The sequence below is a fragment of the Lycorma delicatula genome, chromosome 4 (genome assembly GCF_047948215.1).
Source record: "Lycorma delicatula isolate Av1 chromosome 4, ASM4794821v1, whole genome shotgun sequence".
NCBI classification, from domain to species: domain Eukaryota; kingdom Metazoa; phylum Arthropoda; class Insecta; order Hemiptera; family Fulgoridae; genus Lycorma; species Lycorma delicatula.
In genome coordinates, this window is record NC_134458.1 from 8,718,281 (window position 1) to 8,741,045 (window position 22,765).

Consider the following 22,765-nt stretch of genomic DNA (forward strand, 5'->3'; position numbering starts at 1 on the left):
AAATGTGGTGCTATAGGAGAATGTTAAAAATCAGATGGGTGGATAAAGTGACAAATGAGGAGGTATTGCGGCAAATAGATGAAGAAAGAAGCATTTGGAAAAATATAGTTAAAAGAAGAGACAGACTTATAGGCCACATACTAAGGCATCCTGGAATAGTCGCTTTAATTTTGGAAGGACAGGTAGAAGGGAAAAATTGTGTAGGCAGGCCACGTTTGGAATATGTAAAACAAATTGTTAGGGATGTAGGATGTAGAGGGTATACTGAAATGAAACGACTAGCACTAGATAGGGAATCTTGGAGAGCTGCATCAAACCAGTCAAATGACTGAAGACAAAAAAAAAAAACCAAGAACATAAAATCATAATATCTTAACTTTACTAAATGTAAAAGGTTTAGACTGATTTACTTTAGCATATAATGAAACAAATTTCATCGGTAGTGATGGATGAACTCCAGTAAAATGATCAGATATATCAGAGGCAGCATCTGCTTTGTAATCGCACAAACCACACTTGAACTGGCAGTAAACACCATGAACTGATCCAGAATGTTCTTTAATCTGCTCTTCAGTAACTGTTCGCACTTTACAAAGATTACACTGCCATGGCTTAGAACCTGCAAAACCCAAAAAATACTTAAATTATTTATCGATGATTCAATTACTAGAAAAAAACTGTCATGATCTCAAGCAAAAAACAAATGAATCCATAAAATTTAATAATCAAGATGTGAACTAATATAATACATAAACTGGTAAGAATGTTCAGTAACTATATTAGTTAATTAATCCTATAATATACATAGATGTCTTCCATTACAAATAGTTGTGAACCCAATTTAGTTATACATTTTGAGAAGAGAACCACTGAATACAATAACTAAATGGAAGTTACAAACTGAGTCTTTTGTTCCTTAGACCTCCCTAGACTACTCATCTTTAGTCTTCATTTTTAAAATTTTAACATATATATATGTTAGTAAAGAATGTAAACTTTTTACTGAATTGAGATTAATGTTCAGTATACCTGACATAACAGTTGGATTTTTTCTTAATATTCTACAGACATAAATAAACTGTTCTTCCATTAACTATTTGGTGGTTTCTCATTCTTTTTTAGATTTGAATTTAAATTTATAAAGATATTTCTCAAATGTTCTACTTTAGTTCAAATTTATTATCATTATTGTTAGTAATTTCAAGACTTTCATTAATGTGATACAGGTAGAAAAATAATTACCAGAAGATCCAGGTAAGTCTTGTGAGCTTGAATTACGAGATGTTTCTCTTTCATCTCCACTTCTAATATCATCGCTTTCTGGTTCACGTACAACTTGAACAAATGGTCTCTTTTCAGGATGTTTTTCACTGACATGTCTTTCTACGAGATACCTAATGAAAACAGAGTCATAATAAATATACCTTAATTGACTCATTAACTACAGACTGACAATACAGTAAAAATATATGACTAATAACTAGTACAATTAGCACTTATCAAACAGAATTTGAGTTATGTTCAGAAATTTGGTGTCAACATGAGGTCGACAATAACAGAACATAATTCCAGCTTAAGAAAAATGTTTTTTTTTCTAATTAATCCTGCATTCATATCACTTTATTTATAGATTGGAAATAGGATTCCTACTCTGAAATAAGATGCTTACTGAATTTTTTTATTTAGATTTTACTTAACTATCTTTATAAAGAAATTGTATTCCACATAATTACATACATTTATTATTTTTAATAATAAAAAATCAATTATATTAATAATGAAAATTTAATAATCAGTGTATTTACTGACTGATGCATGAACAGAAGCATCATGGGAAATAAAAAGTTGTGAAAGGTAAAATGCAAACAGTTCAAATAATGTTTATTAAATTTTAATATGGTCAAATTAACAAAGGTGTTCCAATATCATCCATATCAGCATGTTGCAATTTATTTATTTATTTTCAAAGAGTATCTTTGAAGTTACAAAAGAACAGAATGCATTTTTCACTTCCTTGTATAAAGTAAAAGAAGTATTGTGATGGCAAAAAATTTCAGTTTTCAGATTTCAACGCAAACATCCATTTTGACTAGCTTCAGCATGACGTCTGTACGTACGAATGTATCTTGCATAACTCAAAAATGATTAGCCGTAGGATGCAGAAATTTGGATTTAGAACTGTTATAACATCTAATTGTGCACCTCCCCTTCTGATTGCGATCGGCAGAACCAAAAATGTCAAAAAAGCCCAAAATCAAAAATTTGGATTTTGGACTTTTTCTTAACTGCAGTAATAAGCCTTCATTAAGAGCTTTTCAATGATATAACATAAATGGTACTTATTTACATTGGTTCCAGAGTTGTAGCCAAATAAAATTTTAATTAATGAAATATTTGGATCTTACAAGGGGAAGGGACATTGGTTTGAATCAGACTCATCTCCTTTTTTTTTAAATTTAATTATATTGATTTGTTAATAATTATTAACCATCGATTGTAAAATTTTTTTTAGAATAAATAATTCAATAACAATAAAAAAAAAAAAAAAAACATGAACAAATATCAGAAGTTATTAATGAAATACAATTTTATGTAATTTTGATTTTAAAAAAATGTGCACATGTAATTTAATAGGTGTACCAGGAAGTCATGTGGTGTCCACAACAAATTTTTTATAATAGTGTTTTTGTAACTGTCAACTACCAACTTTACTTATAATGTATACATATGTCTGTTAATGTGTTTACAATACAGAATACATTGTAATATACAAGAAAAATTATAAAAGTATATCATATACATTATACAGCTATAAAATAATACAATAAAACTAATATCTTACCTCTGATTATGGTGATATATGCAGTAAGCACACTTATATAATCTGATATCATGGAGTTTTAAATGACTTCCCAATTTCTCGATTGGAATCTCAGAGATTATATTGTTCATACAATGAGGGCATCTAGGAAAAGTATAAGAGATTATACATACAAATAATATTAACATCCACTCTTTAAAAAAGAATAGTATTTTTAATCAATTTAAATTTCAGATAATTGTTTACAATAATGAAACATTAACATTATCCATCCAACTTTCATTCAATTTTGATTACTAGAAACAAATTGTAAGCTTTTTAATACATTAATATTTTATATATATTCACAATTTATTTAATGGAGCTAAGCAGGGTGTTGGTTTTTAATCTAAATTTAAGCACTTTATGTTGAACAGAGTTTAGAGTCTTCAGTTTAATTACAGATTCGTGTTTTATTTTCTGACAAAATGTGTTTTGTATTTCACAGAACATTATGAATAAATACTAAACCTATTAGCATACTGGTTTCAAAATAAAATCATTAATTTTTATCTGATATAATTCTCTCTTATTTTGTAAAAAATAAATATACAACTATGTAATCTGTACATCATCTTGTACATCATTCTTTTTTAAGTACAGACTTTGCTTTATTACCAAAAGTATGCTGCATTAATCTGATTTTTCAAATACATAAAAAATAACAAGATTTGATTTCAGTTTGCCAACATCATATATATATATATATATTCAGGGTGTCCCATATAAAACGCAACCCAACCTTATATTGGGAGGTATTGAAATAATAAAAAGGCATGTGTAAATGTAAATGTAATTTTTATTATTACCATCCATTACCTTACATTTAGAATAAATGTTGGAAGTGGTCGCCATCTTCTTGAATACAAGCTTCAATTCTTTTTTCAGCGTTTCTTGCAACTTTTTTCAAAGTTTGTGGCTGGATATTTAATACAGCTTGTTCAATATTGACTTTCAATTGTTCAAGAGTTTGTGGTTTGTTGCTGTAGGCTTTTTCTTTGAGGTAACCCCATAGAAAAAAATCCGCCGCAGTCAAATCTGGAGATCATGGTGGCCACAAGCCTCGACCGATAACACGATTACCAAAGAATTCGTCAACGAAATCAGAAGTTGAACCTGCGTAGTGCGATGTCGCGCCGTCATGTTGTAGCCAGCAGTGTCTGTCTTCCTCTTCCAAGAGTGCAATGAACTGAAATAAAATAGGACCGATTATTTACTTCCTCGATATTGCGCACCACACGCCCAACTTCTGCGGGTGTAATTGTTTTTCGTGATAAACGTGGAGATTTTCAGCACTCCAAATTCTACCGTTTTGGCTGTTTACGTAGCCATCCAAATGAAACCATGGTTCATATGTGAAAATAACGAATCCATAACATTAATTCCCTCACGCAGAAATCGACGGAACCGTTGACAATATTATAGCCAGTTTTCTTTGTCGGGCTCAAGAAGTTGATGAACCGTTTGAATGCGATAAGATCGTAATTGTTTGGTCGCCCGATGAACAGTTGATTTAGACACATTAATTTCAGCAGACAAAAGTCTGATCGATTTATTTGGCGAGGTGAGTAATCTGTCTTTGATTTCAGTGACTGTATCTGTATTTAACACTGACGCAGATCTTTTGTGTTCCTTGTTATTAACAGAACCAGTCTCTCTAAATTTTGCGACTAACCTTAATACTGATGTTTTGTTAGGAGCTGGTTTATCTGGGTACTTATGGCGAAACAAATCTTGCACTGCAACCACTGATTTTGTACTGAAGTACGACTCAACAATGAAAACACGTTCATCTAGCGAAAACACCATCTTGTCTCTAGCAATACACTGAATGTTATGATTGCATTGTTACTATCGGTAGTGTTCTACTGCGTCGCCGCGATGTTGGACGAGTCCATTTCAGTAACGAGTAAAGGTAGTAAGCTTGACTTTTGAAATCTCATGGATGAGTGATTGATGGGTTACGATCTATATGGAACACCCTGGATATTGCATATTAAAGTCAATTAAAAAGTTAATATTTAAAAATAGTAAAACTGTACACGAATATCATTTTGTATGCACCATCACCAGATGAAATTAAATCTCATATATAATTTCTAAAAATATAAATAATATCAGTAGTTTTACAGAACAGAAGTAAGTACTAAGATATCCTGTAATCTCACTCTAAGTACATGAATAGTAGCTTCATATTGGAAATGATAAGTTACTTAATGCAGCTTATTTCTTGTTTAATATTCATTTCTATGAACAGAATGTAAATTTTATTTCAATAATTATTGATCAATTAGTATTTTATCAATAATTTCAGAAAGTACACTTAAGTAATGATAACAAAGGGAAGCACGCACGGTAAATAACAGTTGAAATTTTTAATGGAAATTATTTTATCTAATTTTATTTTTTTTATTTTGAAATAAAACTGATTATAAATAATGATTTTTTGTATAAATGCTTAAATAATTTTTTAAATGGGGGGAGTGAGATGAATTTAGAAGAAAAAAAATTTTAAAGAAAAAGAATTTTAAAAAACTTAAGAATTTAAAATGTAGAAGAAAAGCAATCATTAAGAGAATTTAAAGGATTTTAAAAGAAAAACAAAGGTAATATGTTACAGTAATATAATTATTGTTTTCTCATAAATTTTGTAGTTACTCTGATTTATCACATAATTTAAAATAAGCACAAGAATTAAAATAAAACTAGGATTTTATAAAGGTTTTTTACTACAAAGAAGCAATTTGCTGAAAAAGTCAAGCCAATTTGGAAAGTTTCAGTTTATAAAACTATGCAGCAGCTTACTGTTAGCATTTTATTCCTGATTTACATCAATAAAATGCAAGATAACTTAAAACAGAGGTAACACTATCACACAAGGTCTGTTCAGAAAATAACCCATTTTATTTTTTTAATCTCTATTAATAATTTTACAGATTATTGGTCCTTGTCCCCTTTAACAAACATCCCTCCCCTATTCACACACATTTCCCAGCAGCGTTTCCACTTCACAAAGCAGTCCTGGATGGCTTCATTTAAAATCGCCTTTAAGGTCCGTCATGAATTTGGTTTAATGTCATCAGTAGTCTCAAAATAGTGTTCTTTCATCAATGTTTTTAATTTTGGAAGTAAGAAAAATTGCAAGGAGTCAGGTTTAGTGAGTAGGGAGATTGAGGGAGGACAGTCATCTGATTTTTGGCACAAAACTGATGAACTGACAAAGCTGACTGTGCGAGCGCATTGTCGTGGTGAAGGAACCAAAAGCTGCCTTGCCACAACCCTGATCTCTTTTTGTAAATTTTTTCACACAATTGTTGTAAAACAGATTGATAGTACACACCATGAGGCTAGAATTCAAAATGCACAATTCCATTAAAATCGAGAAAAAAAACAGAGAGCATCACTTTGACAGTGGATAAAGACCGATAAGCTTTCTTGGGATGTGGAGATCCTTTGCATTAACATTTCATTGTCATCGGCTTGTTCAAGAAGTTGCTGACAAATGCCCACTTGATGTTCTTTCTGCTGTTCTGTCATTAAATGAGCAACAAACTTTGCTGCAACTCTAAAGTTCCAGCAAAGTTTGCAAAATTGAATGTGCATAGGCATGTTCAATTTTTCATTCAAAATGTCATGGCACCAATCGAGATGCTAACCTTTCAACAAGTTCTCTGACAGCCAATCAGCGATTTACACACACCAGATTGTTGATTTTCTAAACATGGGTGTCATCAGTTCAAGTCAAAGGCCTTCCTGGTCAAGTGTCATCTTCAACTGACTGACGACCACTTTTAAATCGTGAAAAAAATTTGTAACATTGTGTACGACCCAGAGCATCTCTTTGTAAGCTTGTTTCAAAAATTGAAACATTTCTGTGAAAGTTTTCCCCAGTGTCCTGTACTGTTGCTCCTGAAAACCACTCCTAACACGTAAACATGAAAACTAAAAGAGATATCAACTATCCAAGAACATGTGGCCACAGAGGATGTTATAGGAACACAATGCTGCCAACTGCACGTCAATAGATACACTCCAATGGCGTGTAATTAAAAACACAACTCTTATCAGAGTTGTGGTCTGTTCAATTATTTTCTGAACCTTGTATAGTTAGATAATATACCAATTAATGGTTCAGATTAAAATTTTGATTCATTTTCAATGAAGTGTCAGGGAAATTTAAACTTGATTTATAAATTCTGTACAAATAGGGATTGGAACAAGAAAGATTTTATGGAATTTTGATAAAAAAACATTAACATGAAAAGCACAATTATCAACAACAGAATAGCTACACTAATCTATTACAAGGAGTAAGCAATTTCTAGTATCCTCAAAATTAAAGGATGAAAAATATGGATAAAATTCCAACGTCCAAACGACTACATCAAACACGAAAATAAATTATCATAAAAATATGTAAATAATCTAAGAATAAAAAAACCACTACAGAATTTTTGATTGAGAATCCACTATACATTCAGTTAATGAATTCTTTACAAATCTAATAAGACATAATCTGAAATTGCCTGTTAATTTTAATTATTTTTGTTTTTTATTGTTTCTATACTTCTATTGGATCATTCATGCATATTAATAAAATATTTCTGAAGTTATAGCTTAACTTAACTTTTCTATTTGAGAAAGTTTGTGAACACATATAGAGCGTTGCATTGCTAATAAAGTATATATAACTTTTATATATGAGAGTAAGCATATATGATATGCTGAAAGGATATATTAAATCCTTTTATGTAAGTGTATGTGTGTGTGTATACATAATTTTTTTTTTTAATATTTAGATCAATAACATTTTGTCCAAGGTGCTAATAAAATTTAATATTATATGAAATATTAACCATCAAATTTTTATAAGAGAAATATACAAAATAAAACAAATAGCAATATTTAATTGCTTTGATGGTGAAATTATAGAAAAAATGTATAAAAATCAGAATAAAAGAATACCAAGGTAATTTATACAAAAAAAAACACAAAATTAAATAATAGTTTATACCAAAAATAAAATTGCACAAATAAAATAATAGAACAAATTATTAATGTATATGATAAAAATAAATATAGAAAGCTATATAAACCAATAATTACATTATAAAATAACAGTAATAAAAACAATAGAGAAGAACTACGAGGAATATATAAAATTTTTAAATGCAATAAATGTAGAAATAGATATATAGGTAAAACCAAAGATTATTTAAAAAAAAATATCTGTAGAACATTACACAGGATACAGAAATAAAAAACAGGCATATCTAATGTATCTGACCATCTGTTAAAATGCAACCATAGTAATACAGACTGCAAAAATAATTTAGAGATTTTGAAGATTTATAATAACGATAAAAAATGAATATACACAAGAAATATTACATTTATAAATATAAACATACAAAATGATGAACTACCAGATCATGTTTGAGAATGATGATTTAATAAACATATAATAAAAATACAATTTAACAATAGAACAAAGGAAAATATGCTTTAAAGATTAAATTATTCCAGTACTGGGAAGCACAAGAATGTGTATATATATCATTTAAAATTTGACAACAGAAACTATTATTTCTGGAAAAAAATTAGATTAATTTTAATGAATAAAAATAAAATTCAACACCAACCAAAGATGCAGGATACCACAAAAACTGATTATTGGAAATTAATAAAGTAAGTTTAACTTATCTAATTACTGTGTTTCCGTAGTTTGTATTTCATATAATATTATTATATACAAGTTATTCAATTTAAAAGAGGCTCCATTCACTTGGTTTAGTCTATAAATAATAGTCTATTGGAAAACACTTACATAATAATTTACAGAAGGTGTTGAAAATGAAGTCCATCCACTTCTATGCACTTGTCAACCATTTGACCATGTTCCTGGTTACTCTTGTTAGCTACCGTGACTTTTCCTGGATGGCATCAGTAATGTTTGTTTTCGATTCCTGCAGGGTGTATGGATTGCTGCTATAAACAATTTCTTTTAAGTAACCCCAAAGAAAGAAGTCTAGACTAGACAGATCAGAGGATCTTGTTCTCTGCAATCCTTTAGAAATGATTCATCCACCAAAAAAAATCCTGTAGCATCTCCATAGTAGAATGAGCTGTATGATAAGGGGTGCTGTCCTGTTGCAACCAGCAAGTAGTACAGAAACCTGAGGTTTAAATGTCATGTTGACCTTTGACCCCTGATAAAAATTTGATGGTTGAATCTCAGGTTATGTTTTCCAGGATGAACATGTGTTTCCAGTTAAATTTTCATGTTGAAAGAGTGGATTTACTACAAAATATATAGTAAAACACGAGTTTGAGATGCCTCTAAAATTACAACAAATAACCAACAATGAAAATGAAGTTTGAACCTCAGGGTCTCTTTTCACAGGTTTATTCAAACACATTAAAGGACGGCTACTTTTAATGATAAATGTGTGTTCACGTTAAATTTACATATTGAAACAGTTGATTTACTGAAAAATTCATAGTAAAGCATATGCTTGAAATACTCCATAAAGTTCTACCTTATTCACCTTGGTTTGTTATTAATGTATTTTATTATAAACATTTACTATAGACTGCTGATGACGTCATAGGGAATTCCATCTCTTATAACATGATGTCAGTTGTCAAACATTCTTTATATCGTTGACCCTTGATTTCTATACGTAAATATATATAGTAAATGTAACAGCAATACCGTATTAATTTATAAAAATAAACATTATTAATCAGAGCAGAAAAACATGAAATTCGAACAATTTAAGTTATCAAACGATTCTAACCCGTTTGACCCTAATACAATATTCTGTTAAAAAATTTATCTAACAAATATGATCTAATTACATTTTTAGATAACGCACAAAATGATATTGAATGTTTATATAAGTACTCTCCCAATGAAATTAATAATAAACTGTGAATATATAAAAAAAATTATTTTAATTTCTACCCCAATAAGAATTTTAACACATTTTAAGTTGGAAAAAATACAACTTATTGTTGAAAATATATCGTCTATTGATATCACTTTTAATGATTTAATTGAACAGAATTTTGAATTGAAACACAAATTAAAAAAAGACATTTCTGTTTCTGATTTGTTGTTGTATTGAAATTCCAAATGAAAAACAAGCATTAGGTGGTTCTTTATTAAAATAATCGTGGAATGTTAGCGATAAAAATCATATAGATATTTATGAATTTTTAATGTCTATGAAAGCGAAGGTATTTAGTGCTATAAAATGCCAAGCAGAAAAATACAAAGGAAACAATATTAATATTATATTGTTTTTGGTGAGGTGAAGAAATGTGTAGATAATCATTACAATTTCTGTGAAGTCAATGTAAATAGTAGCACTCACTATGTGCTTAACATTTGCAAAAATCAAACCAATAAATGAACAGTATGTAGAAGCTTACGATAAAATTAACAAATCTTTCAAAAGGTTTATTCAAATGAGAAGCAGTTGGGTAATGAATAAAATATTGAGATTGGATTTTTTTACATCAGAATTTGACCCACTTTGTGATGGAAATAGTACATATTTACCATTACCAAAAGCCTTGAGAAAGAAACGTGCTGTAATAAATCTAAAAAATGACGATGAAAAATGTTTCTCGTGGTGTATTCTACACCATCTATTTTCCTCAAAGTAGAAACAATTATTGAGCTTCGTTCTACAAAAAATTTGAAAATGAAAATATAAAAATTAAATATGAAAGGAATAAATTATCCAGTTTGCGTAAAAGATATTGATAAATTTGAAGCTCAAAACACAGATATTGGTGTAAATGTGTTGTTACGATATCGAATGCGATGAAGAATCATTTAATTCTAATAATGTATATGTACAACGTGCGAGTAATAATAATAACAATCAAAAAATTGTGATTTGGTAGTATTATTAAATGATGTTGAACTAAATTGAAGTCATTACACACTAATAAATATGGGAAATAAATATAACGGTTTATCAAGACTGTTGGGTGGTTTGGAATAAAAGTCATAAAAAATGTGAATATTGCCCCTATTGCTTACATTGTTTTAAATCTTGGACTAATGAAGTGGAAGCGAAAAAAAGACTCGAAATACATATTGACGATTGTAAGGAAGGAAAGGTTCAGAGAATTATAATGCTGAAAGAATGGATAGGTGAGGGAGAGAAACGTAGACATGGTCAACCTTACGCATGCTTTTTGTTGTATATGCAAATTTCAAATCATTTATAATTCCAAATCATATCGTGAATTCTGAACCCACCACTAGTTATACAACAAAAACAAACACTCATAAACCATCTGGATATTGTTACGTTATAAAATAAATGAAAATGGTTGTGTTGCTGAAACAACATTGTATAGAGCCCAAGCAATTAATGATAATGTGATTGAAAGATTTCTCAATGATATATGTGAAAAATATGAGTATTGTGCAAAGAAATTATTAGATGGAATATCCTTAACTATGATCGCAGAAGATGATGAAAAATTTCAAAAAGCCACTAAATGTGTTATATGTGGTGATGAGAATTGTGCAAAACATCATTCTCATACTAGTGGTAAATTTATTGGTGCTGCACATGAAAATTGCAATTTATAAATTGTAAACTAATAACATTTATTCCAGTAGTATTTCATAATTTACGCGGTTACAATTCAATCACATTGTATTGGCAATGGATGCATTGAAAGATAAATTTGAAATTTCTTGTTTAACAAACAATAGTGAAAAAGCTTATATCTATAACACTCAAGAATAAAATATCGTATTGATTTATAAATTCATATCAATCTCTATCTTATATCCTTGATGAACTATTGCAAAGTTTATTTCATAGTTGTTGTAAATTGTCAGACTGTCACATAAAATAATTAAAATAATTTATTCACATTTTTTAAGCGATATAAAAAAAACTTATCGCAATAAAATAAAAAAATAAAATAGATATGTTGAAATTGTGAATTAAATGTAAAGGTATTTATCCATGTACATATATTAAATCGGCATTTGCTTTCGATAAAACAACTGCTGCCCATCGAAGTGTTTTATGATTTAAAGTGACAACACATCTCAGAATCAGATTATATGCACGCGCAAGAGGTTTGGAATTGATTTAAAATTAAAACTCTAGGCGAATATCATGATTTCTATATGAAATTGGATGTCATGTTGGCTGATGTATTTGAAAATTTTCGTAAAAAATGATTGAAGTAAACAATTTAGATCCGGGTCATTATATATCTGCCCCACATTTATTGTAGTTCAGCACCCTGAAGGCTATGAAAGTGCAATTAGAACTAGTTACAGACCCGGATATGTATTTGTTTTTGAAAAAGGCATTTGGGGGAGCGTGTCAATCATTATGCTATAACAAACAATCCCAATTATGAGGAAAGTTTCGATAAAAATAAACCAATAAAATTCATTAAATAATACAATGTTCATTCTCTTTATGGGAAATGTATGATGGAACCATTACCTGCAGACGGATTTAGATGGTGTGATAAAACAAAATTGAATATTTGTTCAAAAGCATCCAAATGATGTGAAAGATGATGCGGAAATAGGTTATATTTTAGAAGTCAATTTAGCATATCTTAAACACTTACATGAATTGCATAAAGATTATTCACTCGCACCAGAGAAAAAAATCCATTCCCAATAGTATTTCTCTGTTTGTCACTGATGAAAAATAAGTAGCGTGTAAAAACTTGTGTACTTTGGAAGATAAGCACAAATACGTTCTACATTACACAACATTAACATTAAAATTGTATCTTCAACATGATATGGTGTTGAAAATACATAGAGCCGTTCGTTTTAATCAATTTCCATGGTTAAAGGTTATGTTGAGAAAACTTTTGAAGCATGGTGCGATACAAGATAAGATTGAAAAAAAAAGTCTATAAGCTATTAATCAACAGTGTATATGGAAAAACTATTGAAAATGTAAGAAAGCAAATCTATATGCCTTTGATCAATGACAAATCCAAGTTTAAAAAATGAAATGCTGGTCCAAGAGTTAAGCATTATTATATTTATGGAAAGGATGTAGTTGGAATATCAGTGTTGAAAAAAAATATATACTTATATAAACTCATTATGAGGGTTTAACAGCAACAGATTTAGCAAAATTAATCATGTATGATTATCATTACTATCATTTTTTACCGAGGTATGGTCATGAAAACAAAAAGTTACTAATAAGAGATACAGATTCGTTATTATACCAGTAAAAGATGAACATTTTGATCATTATTGGGGATGATATGAAAGTTTTGATTGAAAATAATCAAAATGTTTATGCATGGAGTAAATACGATACAGGTCATTTAAAAGATAAAATGAATGACCAATCTATGAATTTGTTAGCTAAAATGTATTCTTTACTTTGGGGAGCCAGCGAATATTGTTTAGGACAAAAAAAGACAGCCAAAGGGATTAAAAAGGGTTCTCGTATATTTGATAAAGATTATAATTTGAATGTTTTAAATCACAAAATGTAAAAAGATTGTTTGTTCAATAGAAATGTTTCATATCCCACATCAAAATCATTATGTAGTTTTAATAATCAAATTTACTCGATTGATCAATGTAAAAAAGCTCTCTTTCTGTACGATGATAAAAGATTCATGTTAGAAAACCTCATTGATACACTTGCATATGGTCATAAAGAAATTGGTGATATGGTAAAAAAAAAAAAATAATTAGTCTTCATCCATTCTATTAACGTGATTGATTTCTTTAATTAGACTAGGTTTTTAAAATATCTTAAGTTTAGTTTCTTTACAAATACTACAACTACATTGTATTTTTTTTTTCAACTACGACGCAATTACACGCTGGAGTTCTAAATCTGCATTTAATACAAAATGACAAATACATTACATCTCTAAAGTGTATACAATTTAATATGTAACATCAATACCTGTTCAATATCATGATAACTATGTTCATCAGACAGTTGTTTCAAACCCGTATAAATTATATATAGATCTGTTGATTGATTAATTTCATTCAAATCTGATTCAATAAGAACATTAAATTTTTGCGGTAAAAATATTTTTTTGAAACCTTCAATTGATGCAATAATTGAATCACCATTTTTTGTGTTTGTAAACTCCACTTATTGATTCTATATCGCGTATTGAGGATAATTTCACTAACATTATTGTTATAATTTAAACTATTCAATTTATCAAAGATATTACACATTTTTATGATTCTATATATAAAAGTAACAATATTTAAAATCAACAATTTATTGTTGATAAAAATTATCGTTTTATTATAGATTTATAAATGAGTTTAATAGATGTGTGTAATGAACAGATTAAAGAACTATTTGTATGGTATCTTTGTGATTTTAAGGTGATTATAGATATGAATACAGGTTTTTTTAATGCAAAGAAATTATGTAAAGATGGTGGGAAACAATTTTTTCATAGACATGAAAATGAACAATCTAAAGAATTAATCCATTATTATTCAGAAACTTTGGCTATTTGAAATTCCAATGAGCCAAACACTATATATGTAATTAGTCCAAAAGGTAATAAAAATCAATTAGATTTACTAATTTCTGGTACATATTTAATAGAAGAGTTAATTTTGAATTTAGCACGTTGGATATCAAAAGATTTTTACAATAAATGTTATACAATTATAAGAGTATTTCATCAAAGATTTTAAGTCATATCAAAATGATAATATTCAGCTGCATTCAAAGTTGCGATATATAGAACATAAGCAAAAAGAATTGCTAAAAGAAATTAATGAATTAGATGAAAATTTAAAACGTAAGTTGCAAATTAACGAATTAAATGGTAATGTAAAAAAAAATTAAAACCATGGCCACACCATATTTATCTACACTTTTTCCACTCGTGATAACTGCATTATAATTTTGGATAAAAATAAAAATAATGAGGAGTATAAATATTATGCTATTCATGTTCAACATAGAAACTTAGATGATACATTAAATAAACTAAAAAAGATATCCCAATTTTATAATTGTTTATCAAAAATTAAAAGATCCAAATAGTGTACAATTTTTTAATTTTGCTTTTTAAGATCTTAAATTTAAAAGAAAACGTAATCATTTTAATATAGATATGGAATTTGATGAATTTATACAAAAGTTAGATATGTTAATATGAAAAAACTTTTAATAAGTTGCAAATCGCAGCGACAGCAAAAGAAGAACGTGAAGGAGACTCGGATTAATGTAATACACATTATTTATTACTGTTATTATTTGTTTTTTTTTTCTTCTATTAGAACGGGGATGTCCAAAGTCAATTTAGCGAAATAATTACACAAGCTGGCTAGACATAATTATCCTACTAGAATGACCGAATCAAAGGGTGTAAGTGACCTTGTCCAAGCATACATAGTCGAAATACCTTATTCTCGAACCAGTAAAGGTTATAAATATTGTTGACTGTTACTGATTGTTTTACTAAATTCGCATATGCTATACTGTTAAAGAATAAGACGGGTAAAGAGGTCGCGTCCGTTTTGCAACCAATATTTGAAAAGCATAAGATGAAACATTTTCAAACAGATCAGGGAAAGGAATTTTATAATCCACAAGTGAAAGGCCTATTGAAACAATACAACAATCATTATTCCACATATTTAGATAAAAAAGCTGCCATAGTTGAATGCTTCAATAGAACCCTAAAAACGAAAATGTGGACTACATTTACAGAACAGGGAAGCTACAAGTGGATTGATATGCTGCAAGCCCTAGTTGAGTACAATGATACCGTGCATTCAGTTACAAAATTTAAACCAAAAGTTGTAAATACGATGAATGAATCACAAGTGCTTGCAAATATAAACAAAACTATGATAAAAAAAAAGCAAACATAAAAAAGTATTTGAAAAGGGTTATTTACCGAATTCTATGAATGAAATATTCAAAATACATATGATGCATGCTGAATCTCGACCGGTTACATATGAATTGATCGATAGTAGAAATGAATTCATAAAAGGACATTTTTATCAACATGAACTACAAAAACTAAACACAAAGATGTATATGAAATTGAGAAAATACTCGAAACAGTAACAAGTCGTATGTAAAATGGCTAGGATTCGATAAAAGTTACAATTCATGGATAAATTTGAGTGATGTTATAACACTAATTTTTTAATAAGTTTATTTAATAAGTAAGTAATGGTTAAAATCATTGTGAAAACAAATTAAGACAAATATATTATTGATAATACATCTTTTCTGTATATATCTAGATGATAATAATATGGAGCTTTTTGGTAGTAGTATAGAATCTGAATTTATACCTCAAAGAAATATGAATATTAAATATTCATTTTACTCATCTAACAAACCAATAAAACGGAAAATTAAATATTGTATTGAAAACTTTGCAAATGATATTGCAAAATATTTTCAATAAGATACATTGCATATAAAAATAATTATTCATTGTGATGGTTTTTGCGATTTTGTTGTAATAGATGAATTTTATATTGCACCTGATGAACTTTATGCTTTTGTCAAAACATTTTATTATTTACTTCCAATTAGTAAAGTTAATGTATCATATCAATGTCGGGAAAAGATCAATAGTTTATTGATTTAAATTTTTAATCATTTATAAAATAGATAACAATAGGTCCACAACAGTTGAATCTAAAAACCCTCAAACATAGATTTAATATTAATTATTCCTTTAAGGTAAGGAATAAACCAATAAAATATCAAATTACTGAATTTAGTGAGTTTTTTGTTCACTATAAATGGGTTGAATTATACACAAAAATAACTCTTCATAGTGATGATACTCTTGATTACATAGCATTAGATGAATATTATGATTACGGAAATGATTTTGATGAGGAATTTGAAAATGATTTGGCAAAATGTCCTTATCATTTACTTTCAATTACCTCAATTACAGTAAACATATAAGCCACATTAGATCAATAGTTTATTGATAATCACTTCATTTATCTCTATATTGATTCACATATAATGTTTCAATTCTTGTTTCAGTTGTATTAATATGTTATTTCATACTAATTTGTATTACACCTGTAGAATAGATACAGCAATAGTTTAGTCGCATGTGTTTTTTTTTTCTATATACATTTGTTACTGATTTTTGATATCCAAAATTTCATAAAAGATCCATGATGAAGGAAGTACAACAGAAAACAAAGTTCCTCAACATGAATGCAATGATGTTACGGATTCAAAAAATGAAGCAGGCATGGCTCTTTATTACCAAACACTATTAGATATATTGATGCGGCCCATCAAACTGCAGTAAAACAAACACCGCCTTAACATTTTAGTTCGACCAAATGGAGTATGTTTTCAGAACTTGTAACTTTTTTCAAAATCCCTTCACCATCCTCTATACAGAATGTTATCAAACTTAATGATGTTAAATCCAGAACTGGGTTAATATGGATATTCTGAAAACAATCATGTTCAACAACTGGAAGCGATTGAACCCCATTCAATAATGATTTTCGATGATCTAATCAAAGAAAAACAAGGCAATATCAGTGCTTATTTTGTGAGAGGTCATCACAATAAAATTGATTGTTTTTATTTAGCGTAAACATTTTCTAAAATACCAAAACAACTGCAATTTTCTATTCAGACAAGACGGTTTAAATTTACAACACATTTACGATGAACATGTAAAACATTGACATGTTGTTTGATGATTTTAAATCATTATGCACTTATGTTTGGAAGGCGAATCATTATGCTTTTCTAGTTATCAATAAAGAGAGTGATAAATATAAAGGTAGCTATAGAAATGGTTTCGATAAATTTATAATTGTCGATTGAACACTGAACAAACGCAGCGTTGAACATTTTCGCGAATAGACTATTAGTTTCAATTTTATTTTTTTTCATTCTAGAACAATGTATAAGGAGAAACAAATGGTTGAAATTGATAAATTGAATAAAGATTTTAAACGTAAACATGCAGCTTTCATGATGGGTTTAGCCAAAGATGCTTTGTTTCAAAAACGCTTCCAACCGATAATAGATTCCATAAAAGAAATTAAAGAAAAAATAGATAAACAAAAACCACCTTTTCCCCCTCCAACTGATGGAGAAATTGATATAGATGGAGTAGGACGTGAATTGGGTGATGGATTGACAGGTCATTTACAAAAACATCAAGATACGTGAGAACAACAGAGTTTGTTGGAGCAAAATTTAGAACTTTCAGATGATGATGATGAAGTAGGTGTAGGGCATTCAACCATGTTATCTGAACAAACAACTACACCATTAGAACAAATTCAAACCACATATACAATGCCGAACACTCCATTTACACAACTTTCTGAAACGCAAGATACAATTACAAGTGAAGATATAAAACCATACTTATAAAAGTTAAAAAGAGGTCAAAAATCTGATTTGGATCGTGTGCATGGTGTAAAATATGATAAAAATACAAACAAGACCACTAAAATTAAATTTGTAATGATAAAATTTATTTGGGGGATTTCATTTACTCAGCCACACCAGACGTTTTAGAAAAACCAGATCTAAAAAATGTTCACACACCAGATATGCAAACTTAAGGTGAAATGTTGAAACATACTGGTGCACATTTGAATGATGACAGTACAGTAAAAACAAATAAGTCCTTCAACTGTAATGAAGTAATCAGAAAGCTTTTTCTCCAAAGCGAACAGATAGATCTGTTTCACCATATAAAACACCATCAACATCTTTCTCAGGTAGCAGACTACTGCATGCACAATTTAATTACAATCCAGTCTATTTACATTGAGATGATGCAAACAAATTGGTAGCTAGATTGTACACTCTTGTGGGTGAATATGATGCTAGAAACAAGAGCGTTTCCAATGAAATCATATTTATATTAAAACACTGAAAGATGTTGAATTTGAATAGATTCGTTTTTAATTATTTTTTTATATATAAAAAGTCACAAATATGAATAAGATTAGGTTGTAAAAGGCTAGGAGGAAAGGGTGGAAAAGGTATTTCAGGTTCCTCAGGAATTGGTTTTTCCCAAACAAAAGATGGACAATAAGATATGCAAAATCATAAATTGTGTAATGTATCTGATCCGATTGATGGTGCGGATGTGTTTAATTTTAAACAAGCTCAAGATATGTTTAAAATCACAATGGAAAGTGTAGACTGGACGATAAAAGACTAAGATGTAAAGATTAAAAAGTATACAGAGGATGAAGAAAAAAGGCTTGCAGACGCAAGTGTAAAGTTTATGACAGATGCGCTCAAGCCACTTAAAAGAAAAATTGATGAATATATAGATGCTGAATTAAATGGTCGCATTACAGAAGATCTTGTGACCACTAACATAAAGACACATTTAGAAAATGAGATTAAATCTGTATTCACTCAAATGAAAAAATAAAATTAAAAGTTCTTCATAAACCATCGGCTGATGAAAAATAATCCATTTCATTGATAATGCCATCGGTCTGAATTGAGACTGATAAAATGAATGGATACATTAAAGAATCATCTAGATTTTTATATCAATAATGTATCTGAATGAAAAATAGATGCTCATATATATAGACATGAAGGTAAAGAAAAATACGAAGAAAGGAGGCAGTATTATTATTTCTGTAGTCAATAAAGCTGTAGATTTATTACAATTTGAGATGCATTTGCAGAGTTACAATTATTGTAGATCGGAAATGAAATTAGATAAGCAATTGAAACGTGGTGATAAAGGCATTCATAAATTGGATGATACATGTAAACTGCATGATATAGCTATTTTGAAATATTCAGATAACAAAACCAGACCCCAAGCCGATAAACCGCTTGCTGAACGAGTTTCGGAATGTGTAATCGCACCAGATAGCAGTTTAACTGAAAGAGCAGCTGCCTACGCAGTAGCCAACGTGATGAAACTTAAATATAAATTTGGCGGTAGACTGAACTGAAAAAGAGCGGTAAGTTAAAATTAAAGAAAGGTGGCAGCAGTACTGCTAAGAAAAAAAAAAATTGATTCAATACCAAAACGTGCTTTATATAATAACGAATTGATAGAGTACATGAAACAGTTGAAAATTCCACATTTTAGAGGTGTTTTTATGTTGGACTCTTTACCAAAAAAAATTAGGAAAAATGAATGTGCTATATTTAATTTAGACACTTCAAACAGTCGTGGTACGCATTGGGTTTGCTTTCGGAAAATCGATAAAAATATGGATTATTTTGATAGCACAAGTGATGCACATCCTCCTCCACAATTGATGAATTATTTCGGTATATCTAATGTAATGTACAATTATACTAGATATCAAGCTGGGAAGTAGGTGGAAGCCTGTCAGATAGGTTAGTGTACGCAGTGACTCGTCGGTACTTTCTCTTAAAAAAGTGGTTCTTTTCTGCGAACATTGTGTTTGTGTGTGTGTATTTATTCTTTTAGATGTGCTTAACAATCGTGTAAGTTTGGAGGATGTACATATTTGTGTGCGATTAGTTATTAAGTGATATATAATATTAGCATAAGACCATGTGCTGGTGGTATAATCCGTAAGTGTTATTAGCTTTATTTACTAATATTTAATGCTGCACATTGTTTATTTTGTATATTTAGACCGTAGATAGACTTATTTGTTAGTTTTTATTGGTGATATATAGTTTTATTAAGATGTTACGAGCACATTGTTAACCAAACTTTCGCCACATGCTCATATAGTGTAACCCGCCATTGTTGCAGGTCTGCCAATTTTGGTGAAGTGAGTGAGTGCAAAGAATATATATCTTCTCTTTGTACTATTAAATTCAGTTAATGGTTCCTATTGAACTAGCAAATTGTGGGAACTTGTCGAAATTTTTTCTAAGTCCCACAGTAGAGTTTATAAAGGGAAACTAAATTTTCCCTATATCTCGGTACCTGGGCCCCTAGCCCCAAAACCTTCTTGTATCTAGGCCAGACTCTCCTAACCCCTAACCAAGTTTTGTCCCCAGCATTTTTTCATCTCTCCCCCGAATTTTTTCAAAACTTTATACCTCTCCCCTGCCATTTTCTTCCTTTTTCTCTCCTGTTTCTGAAACTAACCTACTTTTTTATTTTGACCCTCGTGTGACCCTATATGGTGTTGAGACAAACCGCGTACTTACCTGCTCTTACTTATAGTATACTCAGTGTGCGTCCAAAGGACCTGTATTTGATAATCAATATGGTGAAGACCTGAAAACAGAAGGTGGGAGGTACTTCCAATGTGGATGTGGACCCTCCTCTGGTACCAGTACAAGACGAAAAAATGCAAAGCGAAGAAGTTGATGGAATGGCAAAGGAAAAAGCAAGAGAAAGGAGGCAACCTTCCAGTAGCAGTTCAATGGACAATGAGGAGGAGGATATCGCCACGATATTAGATCTCAAGGAACTTGACGACTTCCTGAGTTCCATCAAGGGAGGCCATTTTGGTCTTAAATTCTTGATGACTTAAATACCAAAATGTCCAGAGTAAGAGGCTGGATTGAGGAAATGGTGCCGGTTCTGAGAGACAATCGGCAGAAAGCAGTTTCGACAGAACAGGGCGCTCAAACAGAATCGACAGGACAGTCTGTGATCAAAGACATGTTGCAATCTGGCATGATGGTTTATCTGCAATCAATGATAAACTGACGATGGACAAATCAGACTTACGAAAAGACTTCCCTCCTCATGGAACTTCCAAAGGATGAGGAGGACAAAGGAAATGTCTTTGTATACAGCAGGAATGGGACTCCCAACAAAGTGTACGAAGATAAGGTTAAGATGGCAGCACCTGCAGCCTTTTCACGACTGGAAACGTTTTAGTCCTTTTCAGGACTAGGGGCTCCTGGACACATCTCTCAAGAAATGGGGGCGGTTACGCTGCTAGGGGACAAGGAGGATGTCCACCAGATGGGAGATAATTACGTCCTGCTAGTGGAGGGTGAAGATATTGAGACGGTGGATAATCTGCTGTTAGGGCTTGAAATGGTCCTGAAGCATGAGGATGACCCTTTCATACTGATTACCCCACAGGACGGCTTGGGGAGCTGATGAGAATGACGGCGGAGTTCTGGGCCCGGTGGAATAGCCAAACTGTCCCAATGCATTTCTATGGAGAAGAACATCAGGCAAGACAACAACCACATGAAAAGAGCCAGCAAGGTGTATCCTACGCTAGTCTACTAAAAATGGTGAAAAAAAATGGTTCGGTCGGCCTCAAACTGGCAGCAGACATCCTGTTAGTGAGACAAGGCCGAGGTGACAATGTGAAGGCAAGAGTACGTCAGGGGTCAGTGGTGATTCAGGCTATCAAGCAGAAAGTAGCAGCAGCGGCCTTACGATACTGGTTGCAGAAAGAGACGGAATGAACAAGATGACGATCGTCCACGTATATGATCTTGACAGTGAGGTCACAAAGGATGAAGTCTCACGGGCTATCATGGGAATAGTGGGGGAACACACCTAAGCTCAAGTGACCTCCATGCATTCGCCCTATGGGGCACTCACAAAATGCGATGGTGATCTTACTGTTGAGGGAGGCACTGAAACTGACATTGACAGGAAGGCTGTTGGTTGGGTGACAGTCCTGTTGGATTGCGATCCACCAACCAGACACCACCTGCGACAGGAGCTGGGGCAGTGGCCACATTGCCATGGCATGCACTGGCCAGGGCAGACACAAATGCTGTTACAATAGCGGCAAAGCCAGACACTGGAGGGCGGCTTGTTTGGCTCAATCACGGTGTGTAGAATGTAAACAGGTTGGCTATCGGACTGGGGCCTGGGTTTGTACAGCCAGGAAATTAAATGCCTCCATTTGAATGTGAACAGAAGTGTGAACGCCCATGATCTATTGTGGGCGGTTGCACAGGACAATGATGT

General features: G+C 30.8%; 1 protein-coding gene across 3 annotated transcripts in view; it reads right to left on the reverse strand.

Annotated features, from left to right (window-relative positions):
* Positions 1-22,765, reverse strand: part of LOC142323088 (uncharacterized) — a 162,982-nt gene that overhangs the window by 22,386 nt on the left and 117,831 nt on the right. For all 3 annotated transcript variants that reach the window (XM_075362262.1, XM_075362261.1, XM_075362260.1), the window contains exons 18-20: positions 2,843-2,965; positions 1,243-1,394; positions 411-619 (exon numbers count right to left, since the gene is read on the reverse strand). In XM_075362262.1, coding sequence (XP_075218377.1) covers positions 411-619; positions 1,243-1,394; positions 2,843-2,965 — 484 coding nt within the window. The remainder of the gene's footprint in view (positions 1-410; positions 620-1,242; positions 1,395-2,842; positions 2,966-22,765) is intronic.